The sequence below is a fragment of the Chinchilla lanigera genome, unplaced genomic scaffold, assembly GCF_000276665.1.
Source record: "Chinchilla lanigera isolate Chin_1 unplaced genomic scaffold, ChiLan1.0 scaffold00085, whole genome shotgun sequence".
NCBI lineage: Eukaryota > Metazoa > Chordata > Mammalia > Rodentia > Chinchillidae > Chinchilla > Chinchilla lanigera.
Genome location: NW_004955486.1, coordinates 4579357 through 4603127, shown reverse-complemented (window position 1 = coordinate 4603127; position 23771 = coordinate 4579357). Strand labels below are relative to the sequence as shown.

The 23771-nt window shown below is 43.1% G+C and overlaps 1 protein-coding gene across 1 annotated transcript in view; it reads right to left on the bottom strand.

Annotated features, from left to right (window-relative positions):
• Rere (arginine-glutamic acid dipeptide (RE) repeats) overlaps positions 1-23771 on the bottom strand; it is a gene marked incomplete in the record, with an annotated part of 392228 nt that overhangs the window by 92673 nt on the left and 275784 nt on the right. The window contains 1 exon segment of the mRNA XM_013504212.1: positions 8249-8347. Within this exon segment, the coding sequence (XP_013359666.1) occupies positions 8249-8347 (99 nt within the window).

Here is a 23771-nt window from a genome sequence, read left to right as displayed (position 1 = left end):
TGACATTTTGGGGCTACCTTAAACAACATCTGCCCATTAGCCCACAATTTGTACTACTTTCCCGTGTTTTTTGCTTAGCACTTGAAGAGTGCATCGAGTGTCCCTCTGGGTCTCATCTCCGTCACCTGCTAACATTATTTTGTTCACTGGGGAGTCCCCAGCACATGCAGCAGTACCTCACAGTGTCGATGCTCTGCGAACATTTGTAGTGAATTTCAGATACTTTTTTTTTTTCTTTTGGGTACTGGGGATTGAACTCAGGATCTTGCACTTTCTGGCCAAGTGCTTGTGCCGCTAAGCTGTATCCTCAGCCCTTGTAGTGAATTTCAACCAGCAACCTGAGCCAGGACTGAACGGCAACTGCAAACACAAAGGGCTCAGCATCCCTTGTGTTCACGTGGGGCTGACAGGCACCACAAGCAGCTGGCTGTTAAACCAATACCAAACAAAAGATGAGCAGAGCAGAGATGGATCCTGGTCTCCACTCTGAGTTGATGAGATTTTTCTTGCTCCTAATAGCTCAGTACTTTAACTTTGAGAGAAAAATTCACACCAAAATTGATTCACATAAAGATATTTTACAACTGTGCTAAAGCTAATGCTGAAACATCAGGCCAAACTGTCATACAGTATTCATACAAAGTGTTAACAGGAAGAATAACAACAAAATGCTATCGGGGGAGGACAGCACCCTAGTGAAGGTAGAAATAGGGGGCAGGGGAGACCAAGGACACTGGTGCTCTAAGAGAGGGTTTAGATTTACCACAGAAGCAAGCCATGAGAAAGGAGATGGTTTTCCATGAATTATGACCTCTCTTGGGAGGGTTTGATGGTTTACATCTTCCTCTCTTAGCGCCTCCCGCTTTTTACCTTTCGATTCTTTCCCCCAACTCTGAATTCCAGCCACTAGTCCAATGTGTCTCAACTGTGAAAAACTGAGGCTCTGACACTGCTACACACAAGATGTTCCAAGCACACACACTAAAACTAACTCCAATTCTGTTGCTAAGAAACTGCAGAAGAAAAGAGTTTTCCATCCTCTTCATTTATAAAATAACCACTTTGTCTATGGGAGAACAAATGGAATCTCTCAAGTCCCCTTTTGTCTTCTTCGCATTTTTTATACCAACAGAGGAAGATGACTGAGTGGCGGAAAGTGCATGCTATCTCCATTTTTCACATGCCCTTGAAAATGAGATGGAAAACATCAAGAACTACGGCCCTAGTATTTATTAATCTTTCATCAAGCTTGAGATTTCCCCCAGCCAAAAAGGAAAAATGCACCACAAAAAGCAATTTTTGATTTAAAAAGATCACCCTGAGCTGCCAGGAACAAGTCAAGGTATGCCTACATTTGGGGCAGGGTAACTTCCTAAGCCTTTGCTCTGCTTAGGAAGCCCCCATGTGTGCGCGCGCGCACACACACACACACACACACACACACACACACACTCATGTGGAGAGCCTTGGAGAACAGCATGGTCTGTTGCTTACTTTAAAAAATGATCCAAAATTAGGGCAAGATGATAATGACTTTTTAAAACATCACTGGTTAAAGAAAATGAGAGAAAGAATGGTCTTATTTAAAAAGAAAGAGAAGGGGCTAGGGATATAGCTCAGTGGCATAAGTGCCTGCCCGGCAAGCACAAGGTTGTGAGTTTGATCCCTGGTACCGCCAAAAAAAAAAAAAAGGAAAGAGAAAATATGCAAACTAATTTCCTTGACCATGTGTATAAAGAGCAAGCCTAGAAAGTAATAAAGCCATGCATGTGAAAGGCAAGGGCACAGCTGAATTTGCAGTCAGCCCACAGGTAACTTCTACTGACATGAAATACTGAAATACGTTTTATTTTGGTACCAGGAATCAAACTCAGGACCTTGCAATTGCCAGGCAGGCACTGTGGTGCTGAGCTATCTCCTCAGCCCCTGAAATAAATTTTAAAAATATCTCTTCCTTTCCAATGCTTGTCCTATCTCATTTACTCAAGGGTTTTTAAAATACATTTTTTCTTTAAAGCTTGTAAACAGTAGAATCTTTCTGCAAACTAATTCACAGAATTGATTGCCTTACACCAATTTTTCTGCACATATAATTGATTTGTAATTCACTGTCCCATTTCCAAAAGGATTTGACTACAGACTCTATCCACATTATCGACTTCTTCAACAAGGGTTTGGTTCAAAGGCTGATGGGAGGGGCTGGGGATTTAGCTCAGCGGCAAAAGCGCCTGCCTGGCAAGCGCAAGGTCGTGAGTTCAGTTCCCGGTACCAGAGAAAAACCAAAACCAAAAAAAAAAAAAAAAAAAAAACAAAGGCTGATGGGAGTTACTTACATGGAAAATAGTCCACTTTTACTAACATTTGAATTAATATGCAAATCTCACCTGAATCCACATTTTTCTTTTTTAATATTTAGGGCTGGTTTTTACCATGGGTCACAGTGAAGTGAATGATCCATGTCAACACTTACACTTCTCACATTGCTATTTTCATGCCTACAAACTTAGTCGCTCACTGGAAACAATGTAATTTAGCTTAAAATTGGAGAAATAGTAGTTAGGAGAGAGAGAAAAACCTATTTTGATTCATTTTAAAATTTACTCAAACACCTATTATGGGGTACGTTGTATCTGTGTTTCAGATCAACAGCAAAGTTTCCAAATAAAGTGTAAAATTTTTCTGGTTGAAATTTCTTTAGAAAATGAGAATTTCAATGTTGAAACTCAATTTACATATATATAAATATGCACAGGTAGGTAAAGTTTACAATGGTATAAAACCATGTATGTACATAAGCAGTGATGCAATGAGGCCAAGAGCAAGTAAGTAAACTGTCTTAGCGGTGATGTTTTACTCCCCAGGAACGTTTTCGTAATGATGCTCTAAGGGTAGGGAAAATATGTATAAAATTTTAACGAGGAAAAAAGTAATCTTAAGATTACCTACAGGATCCCTTTATTATCAACAGTTCTCGAATAATTACACATATACGTATAATACGGTCCACAGCTCAGAAAACGTTCCCATTCCTAAAACAAGTGACTGCGCAGCTATGCCTCCCCTATACTGGGGCAGTGAACTCTGGAGCCCAGCCCCAGCACTGCAGGCCTCTGCAACTGCCCTTCCCTCTGTCACTGTTTCCTCCTCTGTTTCACCTCCACAGCCACCTGCTACTCCAAGAGCTTCGCTTTGATTTTGTTGTGTATTCCATTTTCTTCAGCTGTCACACACACATAGTAAATAAAATTCATTCTATTTTTGCCCGACTAAGTAAGTAGCTCTGTGCTCTGGTCCATTCAGATTCCTGGCTGGAAAGAGTGCACAATGAAAACAATGTTTTCTCAAACAGTATTCCAAAAAGGGAACAACAAAGGCATCAGAAGATGTGGCTGGGGAAAGACACCACGTAAATATTCTGTGTAAGTAATTCCTTGACCAGCTGCATGGGTTCACTGGATTACAATTATTCAGAAAATTAGTTTGCTGTGTCATGTCAATTTTGATAGAAGGATTTTCATTTATATTTATGATAAACAACTTTAAATTGAGAGAACATTTCAACATTTTAAAATTTATGAACTTGTAAATAAACCCATGTACATGGCCAATTAAGGTTTATCACCACTGTGGATTAACTATCTTGGGATGAAATTTTCAGAGCTCATTATTTGTACCTGGGTTGTTCACCTCAATGTATTACATCAAAATCGGTATAAAATATTTAATGTGTGGCATATTTCAAGATAAAAGCTACAGTTACACAAGATAAAACAGAGACACCCTGCTGTAATACCGTAAGCAACAAAACCCTCACCTTGTGCAACATCTGGACTTTTGTTGAAAGCTAATTCAACATGAACATAATTTCAAAAACTAAACGTGGCCACAGGATAGGAAGCAAAGGGCGAAACACATAGCTCAGTGGAGCACCCCATCTTACAACCTTGCAAGTCAGCCCAAACTCCATGAGGAAAATGCAGGACCTGAATTTTAAAAGGAATTCAATTAGCATCTCCAGTATTTCCATAATCAACAGCTGAATGCTAATTAAGAGTGCAGCATCAAGCAGTAAGGGAATCCCAGTGCAATAAGCAACAACACAACAGCAGCAAATGCTACCTTCAGCTTGCATGCATAAATAAACAGTTAATAACTATCCAAGTGTGGAAGGGTGACTTAATCTGTTTCGATTAGGTACAGTTTGGCCTGGAGCCTTTGTGTGATATTTAAATGTGTTCATCATGTTTAATTAAAAACCTAATAATCTAGGATTTGGGTTTTTGTTTTTTTAAGTTCTAATCCGTGTTTCTCCTTTCTGCTCTTCCAAAATTCTGTCAATCTGGATGACTTCCTGAGCAAGAATTCACTCCTCCCATACTGCACGTGAAGCTGGAAGCCGTCAATGTGACGCAGCGGCAGCAGCCGCGTCTCTGGCTCTATCCTTGCCATACCATGGTATCTGAAAGCACCATCCATTTCCTCAGCATTTCTTTCAGAGTGCTGCTCTGATCTGACCCAGTTTGCTTCGCCTGAAGATAATGTACTAGACCAGCTGCCCAGGTGTTTCCTCCCAGTCACTCCATAGAAGTGTGAGATGAAAGGCCTCCTACTGTATGATTTTGAGGCTAAAGATCTCCAGAATTAGTGACTGAGAGAGGTAGGAAAAAGTGGTTGGCTGGTAATATGATGACGCTGACAGTGATGACAAAGACAAAAATAATGAATGATTTGAAAGCTATTTTCAAAAATCAGAACTTGTTGGGCGTGGATGTATGCCTTTAATCCCAGCACTCAGGAGGCTGAGACAGGAGAATCATAAGCTCAAGCCCAGGTAGGCAATTTAAATTTAGCAAACTGAAGTCTCAAAAAAAAATTTGTAAGGGGGTGCTGAGGAGGTAGTTCAATGCACTGGGCTCAGTCAATCCCCAGTACTACAAAATAAAGGAATAAACAAATAATAAATAAACTGTGAGGAACATACAGCTCATTAGCATGGCAGAAAGTCAGCATGAGGATGTGGAGGATTAGCTGCCAATAAAGACCGGAAAAAGAGGTGCAGATCAGCAGAGGGAGAGGTGCTGCAGGACAGCAGAGGATGAGCCGGCCATGCCGCGGTCAGGGTCGCAGCAACAGAAGCCAGCTCCTCCAGGGAGCCAGGGCCTGCCCAGTCAGGAGGGCCCACCCCTGCCCACAGCGCAGCTGCGACTGGGGCCTTCAGGTGCCCCTCCCACTCATCAGACTGTGGCTGCTGTGAAGTATTCACGTACACACAAGAGAACTATGCTCAGAGACCAGAGGAGGCACACGAGACCCTGGGTTGTTACAGCAAATTATCACACAGGAGGAAACACATTTAAAAAATAACTGGAGTGTTCAAGGGTACAGAAAACTGAGGAGAAAAAACAGAGGAGGCAGGCCACAAACTTATTTTAGCTGGACACACTTTTTCTGCTTATTTCTGTGATTCTTGGGGTGAGAAAATGCTGTAAACGTAGCAGAAGGGGCCAACGAACACAGCAGCTGTCTTCCCACAGCCAGAGGCAGGCTGATGTAAAGTGGGGACTGCCTTGTTGCCATCTATGTCTACTTGTATCAATTATTCAATCACTCCCTTGCAGTCACTGGCCAGGTTTTAGAAACCAAAGCTTAACTTTCTACAAAATAAGAGAACCATTTGATCCTGAAGCTCTGCAAGGGCTGGAAGACTGCCAAAAGTATTTCTCAAAACAAGAAGCAAACATCATAAAAACGAGCCCAAACCAACACGGATTTATGCAGTTAAGGATCATTATTCCATACTTGGAATGCTCACCACTTTGGAGTCCTGTTCTGTTTTTTTGCAGTAAAAGTCGAGCTCTTTCTAACGCCTGAGGCACCCCTTCCTCACCACTGCTAAAGGTCTCTGAGCAACAGCAGCAGCAGCAGCAATGCGGACAAGGTCAACATCTTGCCCGACATAGCATGTGCTGCTGGGAAAGGAAACCAGCTTTCTTTTAAGCAGGAAGAGAGGACTCTGTGCTGTGTATTTTAAAAATTCCAGAGGGAATGAAAGGTCATGAGAAGAGAAGGGAGGGGGTGGGAGAGGGCGTCAGGGCTAACAGGGAGGAGGGAGGATGGAGGCTGCAGTCCGAAGAGGGAGACAGGGAGAGAGGGGGACACACTGAGCAAGACAGGTAGAAAGGTAAAATAAGGGAAGGGGATAGCAGCACACAAGATGACAGAAGGGAGAGGAGATGCTCAAGGACCGAAGGCGGTAGCAAAGAGGTACCCACGAACTGACAGGACAGCCTTGGCCAGGCCTGGAGGGGACAACCTTGGCACACGAGATGACACATGCTACATCCTTCTCATCTCCTTCCGGCTTGCCTTTTTTTTTTTTTCAGATACCGGGAATCGAACTCAGGACCTTGCCTTGCCAGGCAGGCACTGTGCCACTGAGCTAAATCCCCAGTCCCTCCTTCCGTCTTTCTTTATAAAGGCTTTCTGGAGAATTTTAAATCTTACCAGTCAAATCTCTCGTCTCTTTTCCATACAAATGGTTTACAATAAGAAAGACTTCTCAAGATGACGTCTCAAAACAACTGAATTTAATGTTTTTACTTCAGCCACTGTCTGAACATGCAAAAGTGCTCCTACCACTTTAAATAAAGTTTGCTGATTGTTTTTGTTTGTTTGTTTTTGTTTTTTTCCCCAGTACCGGGAATTGAACTCACGACCTTGAGCTTGCCAGGCAGGCGCTGTGCTGCTGAGCTAAATCCCCAGCCCTAAAGTTTGCTAATTTAAAGCAGTCCCACTCATTTCACCATACATCTGGTAACGCTGAAGTCCTGAAGGTCCGTTTAACAGGCACTCTGTCACCAAAGCTGAGCTCAGGGACCATTTCAGTCCATCTCTGCTGCCTCTGAGTCTTTTCCCCACTCCCCTTGGCCTGCCCACCCTCCTGGGTGGACAGTTTCTCCTGGCTCTACTTTCCATGCTTTCTGCACCCACCCCAGACCTGAGCTTAAGCCCCTTGTCTAGGCTATGGTCATCTGGAGCAAAATGCGTTCAGACGCTGTGCAGGCAGTGCAGATCGCCCTGGATAGGCCGCTGCCCACCCTTCCTCACCGTGCCTCACCACATCCCTGCCTGTCTCTTGCATGTGCCAAGAACACCTCCACCTCAGGAAGTAGGTTTCTCCTCTCTTAGACATCCAGCAGGCACCCATTACTCACTACAGTGTCACCCTCCTCAGCCCTTACCTGAAACAACGCCCCTGCCCGCCACTCCCTGACCTCAAGCCACAAGCTGCTTTCCTTCCCTCTGTGCTCCCATACCACTCGCTTGCACTGCACTGAGATAGGACGATAGCCCTTCCTAAAATAGAAGACGCGCAGGGAGACTGAGGCTTGTCTTGACACAGGTCCTAGCACAGCACCCAGCACGTAACGGGCCCGATAAATACTGCTCACAAAAGGTGAGCAGGACCAAAAAGTACATACAACCTGTAAGCACTCTTCTTGCCATATTTTCACACATAAATGAGGAGCCTGTAATCAATAAGCATACTGGTACCAGCCTTTATTTGCATTTCATCTGACTTGCAGGGGCAAATATCAAGTGCTAACATTCATACTGAAGACTCCACTTGGGGAAGCATAAGAAATCAGAAAGCCACTTACAGCAATACCTTTCGAAAGTCACAAGATGGGGATGTAGCTTCATGACAGAAACCATGGGCTTGCAAGTCTGTGCTTATGGGCACCTTTCTCTCTCCCCACATTTCTTTTTTGCACCACAGCAATAGAATGGCTAAGTAAACTGCACTGTGTCTGTTTAATCAAGTCTATGCATCCGGCTTTTGATCAACAGCCTTCAGTACGTTACGGTTTCTGCAAACTCTCAAAATAAAAACAGATTACCAAAGCTGCTCTGGGTTATGGGTAAACTGGCTTAGATGTGCTTGTATTTTTAAATAGTGTGGCATCATAAGCTAGTGTGCACCAACAAACTCAACATTTTTAGAAGTAACTATCAATTACTCCACTGCACGGAACTCGGGGAAATCTTTCCTGTCATTTATGAAACTAATCTTACTAAACCCAAGCCTTTCTGTACAATCACAAGGCCTACAGGCTCTTCCCCTCGGATTGAGACAAGGCAAGGTCAGCCTGTCTTCCACATGAGCCCCTGCCTAGAGCAGTGCAGAGGTCACACATGAAGAAGGGAACCCCCTGACGCCCCAAACAGGGCAGCAGTCCATGCTCACCACTTCGTCTTCAGTCCAGCACTTCTCAATCAGCTTGGGTACAGGCTTCTTTACCAGGCGCTGCAGGGCTTTGCCAGCGTCGTAACTGCTCTCGTGTAGCTAGGACAACAACGATTTCAGTCAGTGAACAGTACCAAGTAACAGAACTGAGCAGATCAATAAAAGGCAAGTCCAACCTACAGCCACACTCTTGGATAGATGAAGTCTGATGAAGGCTCAGAGACTCACAGATTATTTACTGGCATGGCCATCTTCCCCAGTTCCAGCTCTTCTGGGGCAAGTGCTGTGGTTTGGGTTTGAAATGTTCTGAAAGGCCCTGTGTCAGAGGCTTGGCCCTTACTGTGGTGCTACCCAGAGGTGGCGGGAGCCAGCGGGAGGTCTTAGGTCACTGAGACACGCCCTCAAAGAGGCCTGTGGGACACTGGCTGCCAATCTCTTCCCCTCTCCTTTGGCTTCCCAGCTGCCATGAGGTGAGCACAGGTCCAAAGGGAATGGCCAAGTGACCATACACTAACACCTCTTAAACTGTAAGGCAAAGTGTGTGTGGTGGCACATGCCTGGAAGCTGAGCGAGGGTCACAAGGTCAGGGCTAGTACAAGGTACAGAGTGAGACCCTTTCTCCAAAAAGCAAAATAAAACAAAGCCAAAATCACGAAATAGAGCTGGGGGTATAGATCAGCAGCATGGCACCTACCTGGTAAGCACAAGGTCCTGAGTTAAATTTCTGATTCAAAAAAACCCAAAGTAACTCTTTTTGCTGATTAATTTTATTTATCTCGGGTATCCGTTACCATAATGGAGAGCTGACTAAACACAGGAAGCATTCTGATAACAGAAACAGCACCAAGAACCACAGGGCAAACATCTGGTGGGCATGCATCCCGGCAGTGCTCAGGGCACAGCATGCACTCACTGTCTTCCTAGCTTTTGTTCTATGTCCTCACATGGGACAGGAACTACTGGCACCCACTTTGCAGACAGAAAAAAAAAAAAAAAAAAAAAAACGCAGCACAGGCAGGTAAGTAAGGCTGTTCACCATCCTGCACCACCAGCTGGTGCAGCCAAGGCGCGGTCCCAGACACGAGGATGCCTGTTCTCGTTGCCTGCTCCCCACACAGCCTCAACACATATATGTTCTTTCCTTTTAGCTTGTAAGGTTTTTAACTGCAATAATTCACTAGAAACATATACAGTGCCTAAAATAGGACAGTTGTAAAGAAAAGAACCCTGAAATAGAAGGTTGATGATTTTGTACCTATGCATGGAAACAGGGGCCTTCAAGCCCACACCTTCTCATCCCGGGTAGGGATGGTACCACTGTCCCTCCCCTTGCAAAGGACTCTTCCATGGCTTCTACAGCCCTGCCCATTTCTAAGGCTGAGTCCCAAGGAGTAGATGACAAACAGGAACAGCAGGAAGAAACCTTCTCAATCTGTACTCCAAGCTACAGCTGTCCCTCCAAAACCCTCACTGCAAATCTGTCTCTTTTTGGCCCTCTAGTCCTCTGCCACAAGACGTAATTGTGGCTGAAATTCGTAGATGTAGGGCTAACATGGTCTGTAGCATAAGGTGATCCTCTAGAAACACTTGCTAAACTAATAAATAAAAGAATAAGTAAGTAAATGTGTCTACTTGGCCCTACTCTCATGTCAGCTAGTCCGACCTCACTCAGCCATATGTTGGCAGAGGGTCTCTCTGTTCCAGGCAAGGTACGAGGCTCTTGGATATAACAGGTGGAAACACAGGAATGAATCCTCTTTCAGAGGTACACAAAGACTTAAAATAAACTAGAGCTCTTATATTTTGCCTAGTATTTAAAACAAGTAGTTATTTGCCAAGTTCTAGAATATAATAAGAATTTTTAATAACCAAAAAAAAAAAAAAAAAAAAAAAAAAAAAATATTGTTAAAGTCAGGATGCCTTCTCGATAGCCTGGCTACAAAGTGAGTTCAAGACCAGCCTGAACTGCATAGTGAGACCCTGTCTCAAAAAAAAAAAAAAAAAAAACCAGTAAGAGGAGAGGATACATGTCTAGTCAATTTAAAACACACACTTTTGGTGATAATTTGAAGTCAAGTCAAGGTGACCAAATTATAAATTTCTAATAAAAACTTCAAGGAAAAATTAAGATTTTTAAAGAAGTGCTTATACTGTATGAGAGACTTAAAGGGAAGTATGGAAAAACCGCAGACTGCAGGGGTGCTGGGATCCAAATTCCAGCTCTATACTCATAAGGCCTGTGAGCTTGGGACAGTGTCTCAGCCTCCTAGCACCTCCCCCGCTTTTTTTACAAAACAAGGTCTCATTATGTGTCCCAGGCTGACCTCAAACTCACCATCCTCCTCTTCCTGCCTCAGCTTCCCAAGTGCAAGGCATACAAGTGCACACCATACACCCAACTAATTCCAACATTTTAAAAAATGAGCTATTGTAAATCCATCTCAATTTTTAGCTTACAGTAGCCATTTCAAATGTAGAAAAGCACTGATCAAGCTATAAACAAAAGCCACTGTTTCACATAATTACTCATGTTAATACTGTAGCTTTATGAAATTTGATTCAAACTGATACAATGAACAGGGAAGTTTTTAAATCTTATGTACCTAGTACCATAAGAACTTAAAGGCAACTCCAAACAGTGGATAAAGTGTCACTCATGCAGACCTGTGACATTCCTGCTCTGGGTAACCTAACGAGCGCGTTATACTGTGGCGTGCAGAAATGCTGTGGACGCTCTGCTGGGTACGCAGCTGTGCTTGTCTGGGTTACTAGAGAGAGCGGCTGCCCCTGCACAGTGCTCCTCAGTGGAACTGCTAGTGAGGTGCTTAACGGAGAAAGGAGCTTCCAAAGTGGCCCACATTCACACTCCCTTCACAGGATGGTTCGAGTCACACACTTTCCTGCAGAAGCTGCTGCAATAAACTGGGAATCTGATCTCCCTACTGCTAAAGGTTCTTTGCTTTAATCCACTGGACTATTAAAATATTTCTATTTCTGACTTTCCCATGATAGAAACTCAACGTATTTGCAGAATGCCTATCCCTTCCTTCTCTGCACAGACACAGTTGTGAAGTAAAAGTGAGGAGTTATTTTCCATAAGTGATGTAACAGATCCTGTATGAAACCTGAGGGTGGGATAGCATCGCGCTACAAGAGTGCAGGCAGGGCTGGCTCCACCCACAGTGAGCCTGCAGGACCCTGAGGGAGGAAAACAGATGTTTTCATCTGCCAGGAATCTTATTGAGAAAACACTGAACAGGAGCTTCACATCTTTCAGAATTCCAGAAGCCTCCTCTTATCTGCGGAGGACACTTTCCAAGGCCCCAGCGTGCCTGAAGCAGGGTGGCAGGGGACTCTATAAACCAAGATGATTTTCCATACATCTGTGCCCATGATCACATTTAGCTTATAAACACGGTTGAGAGGGTAACAATAACTATAAATAAAACAGAATAATAACAATTTTTATATTAAGTTATTTAAAACTGTGAATTATTCTGGAATTTTTTACTCTACTTTTAGACCACAGTTAACTGCCACAGTGGAAAGGCTAACTGTGGACCAGGACAAGCAAGTGCAGGGATCAGCTATACTTTGCTTTCTCAGTAAAAATATTCTCTGGACATCCTGAAGTTGTGATAGCGTACACGGCGTCCCAGAGAAGGCTGCCTCCAGAGCGTGCTGGAAGATGGCAGGACGCAGGACGTCTTCAGCCCTTCCACATGGACTCACGTGCGCCAGGCCCTCCCAAGCTGCTGGACAGACACAGGGATAACAGGCACCAGTAATGTGCAGCTATGAGTGCTGTGCTGGAGTCAGTGAAAAGTGCTGCGCCAGGGAGGCACACTCATCTAAATGGCACTTCCAAACTTAGAGCCTAAAAGGGATCTATCTACGTTCTTCGTTGATAGCAAGTAACTCCTGCCTACTGTCTCTCTTCTAGATGATTATGATTTTCTTTGATAATAGCTGAGGAAGAGCTAAACAACATTTCCACTATATGGCTCATATAAATTAGAATTAGTAAGTTTACCAAAACACTAGCTATCTTAAATCTCTACGAAGTGTGACTAGAAACATTCTCCAATACAGCATCAAGCTCTGTGAAGAATTTGAACAATTTCATTTTGTGAAAAACATTATGTAGATCTCAAATTTTAAACACATTCTCCAGACCACACAGATAAATCTGTAGAGTCAGAACATTCAATGCAGACTTCCTAACACTGCTAAGGTAAACAGTCCTTTACTGTGAGTAAGATTTTCTACCATTTCCCTAGAGAAGGTGATGGGAAGAAACTGCAATGAAGACGGGGAAAAGCTCTCAGATACCTTAAAGCTTCACTCTGTAGCCACAGAATTAAAGCAATTAAAGCAAGATAATTAAACCCTTCTGTCCATTTCGCAGCCTTGATGCCTGGCAGAATCTGGGGTTGAATGCAATTTTGATATGGAGTGTACAGAACTGCTCATGATGTGCTAATGAAAAAAGATCACTGCTAAAATCAGGGAGCAAGATGTAGCATCTTGACTCAAAGCAGCTTCCAATTTCTGAAAGCTACTGGTGGCAGAAGAACTTGGATCTTCCACGAAGATTCCCCAGTGCCCTGCCTACCACTGAATTAGGATGTCGTTTACGGGAAATCACTTTGAAACTCATCACCCTGGGTGCAGTGCACAGTGGTTTGGTTTTTTAATACAATCAGAGAAATACCACTTATAAATCTATCTGCCTCTTTCCACATCACTAAAGCTCAGGACTGTGCTTCGACCAGTAAAACCCGTTTTCCCTAAACGAAAGGTCAAGACCTTAGGTTTGCACTGGAGAAGTGTGGTAACACAATGGAGATTCTTCACCAATCCACTATCCTTCTGTGTGGCTCCATCACAGGTGACCCTGCTCTGCTGCTCTCCACTACTTATACTGTGTCCCTGGCCAACTCCAGACTCTCGTTGGGGCTTTGTTCCTTGTGAAAGTGCACACATGAACTCTCTCCCTGTCGAGGTTCAGACCTCTCCTACATACCTTCTGCCCAGAAGTCCCAGGGCCACAAGACAGCAGGATAGTCTGGCCTCAGAGGCCTTCCATTCACTCAAGAAAGAGCTCCTGTGCAACTCTCTTGGCAGTCACGGGGTTGGCACAGGGCTGCAGAAGCAGCAAGGATAGGCACACATGTGCCTGGCAGGGGATTTTGGTGCAAAAAGTAACAGCAACTGCAGCACACTGTTTGGTTTGGTTCTACTGTAATGAAAGTAACCACTCCACAGAATCGTCCATTGCCAAAGGCACTGCGCACATGCAACTGGACACATCTGTCAGATGCACAAAAGGCTCTCAAAGGACTTCAATGCCTTCTGTGCTTCACAAAAGTAGCACAAGGTCTGAGGCAGGGGATGGACTTGTTACCAGCTCTGTCTCAAGTACGTCTAGTGGAGGTTTTCATCTGTCAGTGGGCATACCACTAGCAACCCTCTGCTGTGTCACAAAACAGTGAAAAGCATCACATGACACACAACGTGTCAAGGTATAGTGAAATCCAAACAGCTATGACCTGTACGGTGGTATTAACATGAAACCCGAGGGACCTAACAGTCGTGCGCACGCTGTGCACTGCTCAGCAGATGAAACACACCCACATACATGCAGCACACGCCTCTCTTCTGTGTGACTCCGGGCATGGCATAAATTCCTGAAATGTTGCTGCTGTTATTTAGAAATGGGTGAGGGGAAGATTGGTGTAAGAATAATAATTTAGATACACCATTCTTTCCTATGGCTGTTCCAACTAGGAATTCAGAGCGGAGGATGTGGTCATCGCTAGACATCTGCAACCGTCTCCTTATGGCCCCTGACCTCTCCCTGATTAGCAGTAAGGAGGGCTCATGCCACAAAAGAGAACCACATTTTTGCATAATTGCTCAAGTTAAATCTGGTACTCACTCTCAGCCTGACAAATCGTTCTTTGCTTATTACTTTCCATAATTTAATATATATAAGTGCTTTACTGGCAAGCTTCTCAAAAGAATAAATAATACTTAATGACTGCCTACAGTTTAATTAACTCATGATTGAACTTCACATGGATTGCCATAAACATTAAATTATATCCTTCCTCAAAGCTGCCACAGACAGAAATCTTGTTTTAAGCTTTAACTCTCTTGCCTAAACAATTCAGAAATTTTAGCAAGTCTCTATGCTGGAGAAGGAGATGAGAGAATCCACCATAATGCCTGGTTATAAAATGTGTGATTTTATAGAGCAAGGACAAAATCTTAATTTAAATAAGATTGAAATGTGCACATGTCCAAGCACCCCATTTATATTACAGCAGTCATTAAACACCTCTGGCTCTCAGGCAGTCCTATTAGCATAAACTGCGTATTACCACAAGGTTTCAAGTTCCTACTCAGGCTTCTCATCTTAGCTGCCATTTTCTGTCTGCGTGATGATGCAAATAAATTTTCCTCTTGGCATGGCTCAGCTGTCAGGCACCTCTGTTCTGTAATGAACCCATGAATTACATCTCCCTGCTCTGACATCTTCGGTCTCAAACATCAAAATATTGTTCTTCGATTGTAATTTATAACTTAATTTAAATGTCCCTTTTCCTGTGACCTTTATAGATCAAATGGCACTGAATCCGGCAGTTTCTACTACACCAAACCATCTTTTTGCAATTATAGCCACTGAGTTAGACTGCCTTCAGGTTCCATATTAAGAGACATTGCACCCCATTAAGAAAAATATGAGATCTTAATCCTCTGATATGCAAAATATGCTATTTATACATGCCAAGAAACTGCCACAAAAACCTAGAAAAGAAAAAAGATGGGATTTGGAATGGCTCTGACAATTTTTTATATATTGTACTTTTAATTATTTCAACTATTAAAGTAAATAAAAATGATCTTGTCAAAATCTATCAAAGACAAAATATTCTGAAAAACTTCTCTTAAATCATAAGTAGTAGATGTCACATTTTCGTTCGTATCTCCATCATCAATGATCTAGTATTGAGGACAAAATATGATAGATGTATACACTGAAAGACTAGAATTAAAACTATAAGCACAATGTTTGGCCACTGTTACACCAAATAATGCTATTTAGGCCCCAGAGAGGCTAAATCTATCTCAATATTCTCACAGGAGCACACTTAATAAATGGCAAAGACACAATGTAGTGGCTAAGAGTAGGGCTGGAGGGAAGGAAATAGTCTCTGCACCAATCTTCCCCTCATCCCTTTGTAAGTAGCAACAGCAGTGCTCCAGGAATTTATGCCATGCCCGGAGTCACACAGAAGAGAGGCGTGTGCTGCATGTGTGTGGGTGTGTTTCATCTGCTGAGCAGTGCACAGCGTGTGCACTACTGTTAGATCCTTAGGAGTTCATCATTCCCCACACCACTCTTTGTGGTCTGAGAACTAAAAGGAGGAAACAGACCTCAGAGGTTCAGTGTCTTCTCAGGCCACATTCCTAGCAGGGAGCAGGTGCAAAGATGATATATATAAAACCCTGTTCCAGGGCCAATCAGAGATGCAGTCCTTGCCCCCCAGTGTCCACTTGAGGCACCTGTGGACGGTTCACCTGGTGGGAAGCATGGGCACAGGGACTATGTTGCTGGCCATGACTTGACAAGCACGGTTGCTGTTCTTAGTCTGGACTCTTGGAACTGAGGTGGGTAAAGGCAAGCAGGAACTAGCAGCTGAGAGAAAAGGAAAGACATCTGTAAACAGAGCAATAAAATAAATGCTATTGCAAAAAACACACAGAGTGCCAATCAACCTGATGGGCATGACATTTCTTCTGGAAAGCCCAAGATGACTCCACAGAGGAGGTTTTGAAAATCAATAATCAATGTATTATGAGCAAGTTTGCCTATACTTAATGAGTAGCAACAATAAAATAAAGTACACTATTCTATGACCGAGTGAAAAATAAGCAGTACTGTCTTAGACAACATCTCACTTTTAACTGATTCCTTAGGCTGATGTAGCACTGTGTTAGTTCTCATTCCTAATCTTTCCCATCACACCTGGAAATCAGCAGGTCACTGTCTGCTGGCAGTGGAGTTTTAAGGTGTTCTGGATCCACAGGAAGTAGAGTCTCAGCCAGCAAGGCTAGTAAGAAGTATATACCAAACAATTCAAATGAGGCCAGGTAAGCTACTCTGAAAATATAAAACAAAGCAAACTGAGGATCTGTGCCATTTCTGACCACTGATCTACTCTGAGGTCTACGTGACACTGTCTTTAAACCAACACCCACACCAGGAAGAGCCTGGTACTAAAGGAACAGCCTGAGCAGGATAAAGCACCAGCTCTGGCTTTGATTCTGACCTTAGTTCTGCACTGGCTCTGGCATTGGGCAAATTAATGGTCTCACTAAACGTCAGTTTCATCAGCTGCAGAAAGTAAGAACAGAAAACCTATTTTGGACAACTGTTAGGATGACACACAATCCAGAGAAAATACTGGTACTAGGAAATGATTAATTCAGGACCACTAACTAAAAAGTGAAGGACTTGGGCAGACCATAGGACAGCAGGGAGAAAAGCAGATGCCTAAGAGCTTAGAACAGACTTAATTTAACAGGGAGCAGAGTGACTCTTAATAGCCATGGAATAACACCAGCAAGTGTTCTATCAGCACACAGGTTTAATCCCCCACCCCACATGTGCCAAGGAAAGATAACGAGCTGTACAGCACTGGAAGCATGAATTTTACTCAACAATACAAGATAGGAGGGAAGAGGAGACTGCGGTAGAAAATAAGAAGTTAGCAATTAGTTGAGAACTTAAGAGAAACTCTTTGAGGGTTTGTTTTGTTTTTGTGGTACTAAGGATTGAACCCAGACCTTTGCATTGAGCTACATGCCCAGCATTCTCTTCCTTCCCTCCTTTTTTAAAAATTGAAGACAGTATCTTGCTATGTTGCCCAGCCTAGACTTGAACTTGCACTCTTTTTGCCTCAGCTTCCCAGAATACTGGGATCACAGGCCATGTTACTACACTTGGCTCTAGAGAAACTTCTGAATATAAGAAAACCAGAAGCCTCAGGAGGATTCACAAGCTGTGCTGAGCCTCAGCACAATTCTTTAGCCATAACAGAAGGCCCCAAGATAAAGACTTTGAAGTCAAAATATTACAGGATATTCTAAATTTATGAAAAAGGGACAATAATACATTAGCTAAGAAAACTCAAATATCACCACTGACCCATGCCAAATTGGCCAGAGCACACACTTAACACCAAGTGGCCTCCTTTCTGTACCCAGACCACCCAGGTTCAGGTTGTGCCTCTTGATTTTCAAGTCCCTGTGACAGCTCAAAGTTTATGCCCAGGTCTTCACATGAAAGAGTGGCTGATTAGCCACATACACAGGTAACCTGCAGGCAACATCACAGCTAGAAACACAATCTTCACTCCTGCACTGAGTGGGTCTAGGCACACAACAAAAGCCAGGAAGTCTGCTCACAGCATACAGCAGTGGGTGACTATAACCCTGGCCAGAGAGAGGCCTCTGGCGCACACAGTACGCCACACTGTTTATGCTGTTTCTGAATAATAATAACCTGTCATCTGAGAAAGGCCTAAGTCTGCCACAAGTACGAATGTTTCAGGGCCACAGGTGGAAATTGAAACACACTTTCGATTATTCCTACCACCCTCCCAGCCTTGAAAACAGAAAAAAAGTAGCATGAGGGCACAGAAGAATAAAAGATGACAGAAAAATTACACTGTATCAATCTCCAGTAGCTACACTACTGGACCTATTCATAATACTAAACTGGTCTAAAGAGTATATATGAAAGATTTTGATTCCTTCAGAGAGCTGATTTTCTTTTTCTTTAAAAAGCAAAAATACAAAACACAAAAACGGGGGCTGGGGATTTAGCTCAGCAGCACAGCGCCTGCCTGGCAAGCATGAGGTCGTGAGTTCGATTCCCGGTACCGGAAAAAACAAACAAACAAACAGGCATTTTGGAAAAACAAAAAACAAAAAAATTTCCCGGTACTGAAACAACAAAACAAAACAAAACAAAACACAAATATGTAAGTCAAGATGTTCTACATTAGTAATGCAAAATAAATATTTATAGAGAGTGCTCTGAATCCTGCTGTGTACAATGTAGCCGCAGAACTAATTGCTCCCAATCCACAGGGCTCAGCAACCTTAATCACAGTCGTTTCTGACAAGTGATTTTATATTACTTTTAATCTTTTGGCTTTGATAATAAAGTTACAGAACAAAGAAGGCCACAGAGACATACACCAAAGCATGTAAGGTGCCAGAGCTGAAAAACTTCTGAGTGTCTTCTCTGTTATCTGGAAACTTCAGCCAAGAACAGAGCTTTAGTAAGAATGAGATAAGAAAAAGTCTCTGGGCAAGCAGAGCAGCGTCCCTGAGCAATGAGGGCACTGAACAGCAAGCCTGATTCTCAGGGGCCCTTGGAGGCCTTTTTTGTCAATGTAAGCTGGTCTGGGGTCAGCCCAGGCTGCACTTGACGCCATAGCTCCTCCAGGCTCTGGTATCTGTTCGGTCTCCCGTCTCACAGCCCTGCCCCGAGTCCAGCCCTGCTGCCCTCTCAATCTTCAGTGCCCTGGCAAGCCCTGGTCTCTAGAAGGCTCCACATTTCCCCCTACCTGGCCACTTGCTGGAGTCCTTAGGTAATGGCACCCACTGTCCCATTCCTGCCTTCCCTGCTGCCCTACCCATGCTTGTTGGGCTGTGTATTCCAGCAGGCTTTTTCCTCCCCCCATCCCTCCTACCCTTGTCTCTCTGTTTCAGAAATGAAGCTCATTTTTCACATATCCTCACTTCATGCCTACCTTTACGTGATGCTTCTGAGTGGTCATTCCTGGTGATCATTTCATAAAACCACCTGTTCCTGTTAGAGTTTGAAATCTTTGGTTTAAGTAATAGTTTGCTAAATTTTTGTCTTTGCTGTCTGGCTATCTTCTGCAGTTCCTCTCTTCTGAAATTGTGCAATCTTCCTAACGTGTTCTTTGGGACGTGTTCTTTCGTGCTGTGCTGGAATACACAGCCCAACAAGCATGGGTAGGGCAGCAGGGAAGGCAGGAATGGGACAGTGGGTGCCATTACCTAAGGACTCCAGCAAGTGGCCAGGTAGGGGGAAATGTGGAGCCTTCTAGAGACCAGGGCTTGCCAGGGCACTGAAGATTGAGAGGGCAGCAGGGCTGGACTCGGGGCAGGGCTGTGAGACGGGAGACCGAACAGATACCAGAGCCTGGAGGAGCTATGGCGTCAAGTGCAGCCTGGGCTGACCCCAGACCAGCTTACATTGACAAAAAAGGCCTCCAAGGGCCCCTGAGAATCAACACTGTCCCTACCATCAGGCCCCGGTTAGGACTCGGGCAAGCAGGACTTAAGAGGTTCAAAGACTGGAATAGAGAAGGAGGAAAAAAAGGGGGTGATCTGGGAGGGCAGAATAAAGCAGTTAATGTGGTAGTTTTACACACAATTGTATCTATCTAAATATCCTATGCAGAGAGAAGCCAAATACTCCTCATAGTATTTTATAAATCAAATGTCTTCAGATGTTCTAGAAACATCACAGTCACTACTAGAAATATTTTTATACTCTCAGAAACCTAAATAAATTAATTATTAAAACATTTAAAATCAGCGCAAGTTCAGAATCCCTAATGTGAAAATGCAAAATCCTAAGCATTTAATGTCCAAAACTTTTTGAGTCTGGTATGACATTCAAAAGGTGTTGGATTTCAGATTCCATGATAAGGGACACTCAGTGGGCACAGTCTATATAAATATTCCAAAATCCAAGAAACTCCAGAATATGAAACACTTCTGACCACAAGCATTTCAGCTATGAAGTACTCAGCTCTATTTTTAGTAATACCTTATATAATAGTAATTTTAACTGCAGCATGGCAAAAAACGACCACCAGAAGAAATTCATACCAAATCCTTGTAACCTGCGAATGTGACCTTATCTGGAAAAAGGGGCTCTGTAGATGTGATTTGGAATCATGAAATAAGGAGGTAATTCTTGATTATCAATGTGGGCCTTAAATTCAATACCACAGACTTTGAAAAGAGAGGCAGGGGAGAAACACAAACTGGACAAGACAAACACATACAGAAGAGAAGGCAAAATGAAGACAAGCAGGGAGAGGTGGACTAAGCCACAGATGCCAGCAGCCACCAGGAGCCTGCAGAGTCCAGAGATGGATGCTCATAATGAGCACAGCATTGGTGATATCCTGATTTCATATTCATGGCCTGCAGAACTATGAAAGAATATATTTTTGTTGTTTTCAAGCCACCAAGTTTGTGGTAATTTGTTACAGTAACCACAAGAAACTAATACATCAACCTTCAAAATCTGGGGGTAAAAAATCATTTAGGACAGCTGTAAAAAAGCATTTTGTGGCCAGTATAAAGAATATATACTTTACACTGGGCATGCTGTAGCCGGGCGTGGTGGCGGTAAGAAAAAGTCTCTGGGCAAGCAGAGCAGCGTCAACCCCACCCCACACCCTGGGCATATGCTCTTCCGCTGGGCCTCACCTGGTCTGCAGTACATTCAAGAACTCAGGTTGACCAAGGAGCCCTGTAGGGCACAGGGCCTGGTCTGCCCTAAGAAAGAGAGCTCACTTCTGGGATCAGAACCGTCATCCAGTGTGCTCTCACAAGGGGCTGAGAACAGCAACACACGTTTATTACTGAAAAATAAATGAACAGTTTTTCCTAAAAGTTTCTTCTTAAATATAATAAAGATAATTTATCCTGAGCTTCTAACTACTATGTTATTAATGAATGCTTCATAGAGGTGCAAAGACTTTAAATTCTAACTTATCAAGTGGATATTTCTCAAACACCTCGTAAGTCTCACCACTCTTTACAGGGAAAAATATGAGGAATAGAAAAGAGTGTCTTAAATCAATAAATGAACTTTCTAACTTCTGCCAAATGAAACTGAAAGCTAATTACATCCCTGTTGAAAGCCTAGAAAACGAGGCAGAGATACACGGACTTGTATAAACACAAAGAACTTCTATTGGCTGGAAAGCAAATCCTAGCGGCTAGTTACAGATTCACTAGCCACTTTGACAGGGCTACTTGCTACACAACTGGCTTTATTTTTATTTTTGTCTTTTTGAGACAGGGTCTCACCATGCAGTTCAGGCTGGCCTTGAGCTCACTCTGTAGCCCAGGCTGGTCTCGAACTTGCAATGATCCTCCTGCCTCAGCCTCCAGAGTGCTGGGATTACAGGCATGCGCCATCACGCCCGGCTACAAGTGGCTTTAATTCTAACTTGTCCCAAAGGAGTTTGTTTGGCTTGCCCAACTGTGGGTTGAACCCAGTGCCTTTACACTGAGCTATAACCCCATTCCTTTAAGTTTTGAGACAGGGTGTAGGTTGGGCTAAAACCTGTCCTCCTGCTGAACCCTCCCAGAGTTCTGGGATAATTCATGACCGCCACCATGTTGAGCTCCAGATTTTAATTATTATGTATTTAAGTTAGGTGTGCTTTATTAATTTGTAGATGACACACCACACATTACAGAATCATTATAAAGACCAAACTAGCTCGTAACACATACCCAGCCTGTACATACGGATTTTCAGGGCTGTTGTTAGTGACATGAGGTAGCTGACGACACATTCACATGACCTGAAACAAACCTTAAGAAAGTGTACGAAGTTCATGGAGTGGGGAAGTAAAACAGTTACATATAAAAATGGCTAAAGCCACAATGTGGATGAAACTATCCATAGGGAAAGAAATCAAGTCACAAAAGGCTACATAATATACAATCCTATTTATTTGAAATATCCAGAAAAGGCAAATCCAAAAGTCAGATTAGTGGTTGCCAGGGGCTAAAGGAGAAGAGGCGATGGGGAGTTATGTTAACAGTTGGTGGGGATGAGGATGGCAAAAATATTCTAACACTGATTGTACAGATGCTTATCCACACAAAAGGTCATAAAATTGCACATTTTCAGGGGTGAATTATATACAGTGGGACTTGCACCTCAATAAAGCTATCATATACAAGAGAAAAGAAAGAAATGGCCGAAGAAACTTGAGAGTGGCTCATAAAGACAAGCAAAGCCAGGGCTGTGGAGAGCTGTAGCAGCAGCAAGACAAAGGAAAAGAACCGATAAGACGTTACTGTTCAAGTTATCAAAAATGAAAGTAGCACAGGCACCACTATTCAATGGAGGTCTTTCTTTCTGTAAGTGGGCTTTTACCTCCCTCCCCACACAAGAGACATGAGATAAAGCTCTCTGTCATCTTCTGGGGGAGAAATGGTGGGGCCTGAGGATGAATTTGAGGAAAAGCTCCACATTACCTAAAAAATAAGTAAGCCACTCAAGCATTTCATTTTAAAAGTCATCTTCAGCCAAAGGAGACCAAGAAATGTTATTTGGTTAAAAATGTCACCTAGAACTTCAGAATAAAATTGAGTTTATGAGGTTTTTGGCCCAAAGAAAGCTAGTTGATAAATTTCTGAGTGATTTTCAAAAACAAAGCTCCAAGTGGTACTACTTGGGCAAAGAACAATAAAGGAAGGCTGACACGTGCATGTTACTCCACCCACTAGCCATCTGCATCTTCTCGAAGCAGTAAAGGACACCATACACTGCAGCCTCCACCGTGTGCCTCTTGCACAGATGAAACACTGGCAACAGTGCCTGTCAGGATTGGTGTAGATGAGGCACTATTCTGAACTTCACTGAATTTATGTAACAATACAACACACAACATATCAACTTTTCCTACTACTTCCTTCAACATAAAAAATTTTTTCTCTCAAAAACAAAGAAACCAAAAAAACAAAAACAAACAAACAAGAAAACCTTACCATCCTACCTTAACCTAAGTCACCAAAGGCTGACTCATCTGAATGGAGAAATAGTAAAAGGAGAAAAACCTAACTAAAGCGTGTGGGTGTGCAATGAAAGTCAGAGGATTCTGATCGCGTGCTTTCTGCCAGCTTTCTAGAAGGCCTCTTAGCAAGGCCTTACTTAGGATCTGAGAACTGCTCCTCGTTTAGTTAAGTACCAAGCACTCAAAGCTAATCCAGTGCTGGAAGCTTGAGAGAAGTCTACTTAAGGAAACCTTAAGAAGTCTACTTAGAAAACCTCTGACAGCTGGGGATATAGCTCAGTGGCATAAGCGGCTGCCTGGCAAGCGCAAGGTCTTGAGTTCGATTCCCAGTACCAAAAAAAAAAAAAAAAGAAAAAAAAAAAAAAAAAACGAAAAGAAAACCTCTGACAGAAATTCTACAAACTTTTTAGAATAAAAGAGAGAATGACCGAAGTAATCCTTACAGTATGCTTATTTGCATACTCCACTATGCCCACTTTACAACACCGAGTTCTGGATAATCGAGAATGACATGGCATCAGGGCAGGGCTCAGAAAACAGAGGATTAATACTCAACAGTTAACACAGTGATACTTATAGGTCAGAGATGAAAAATCATTGAACTACGAAGAGCTTTGAACCCTTTGCTGAAGGAGAAA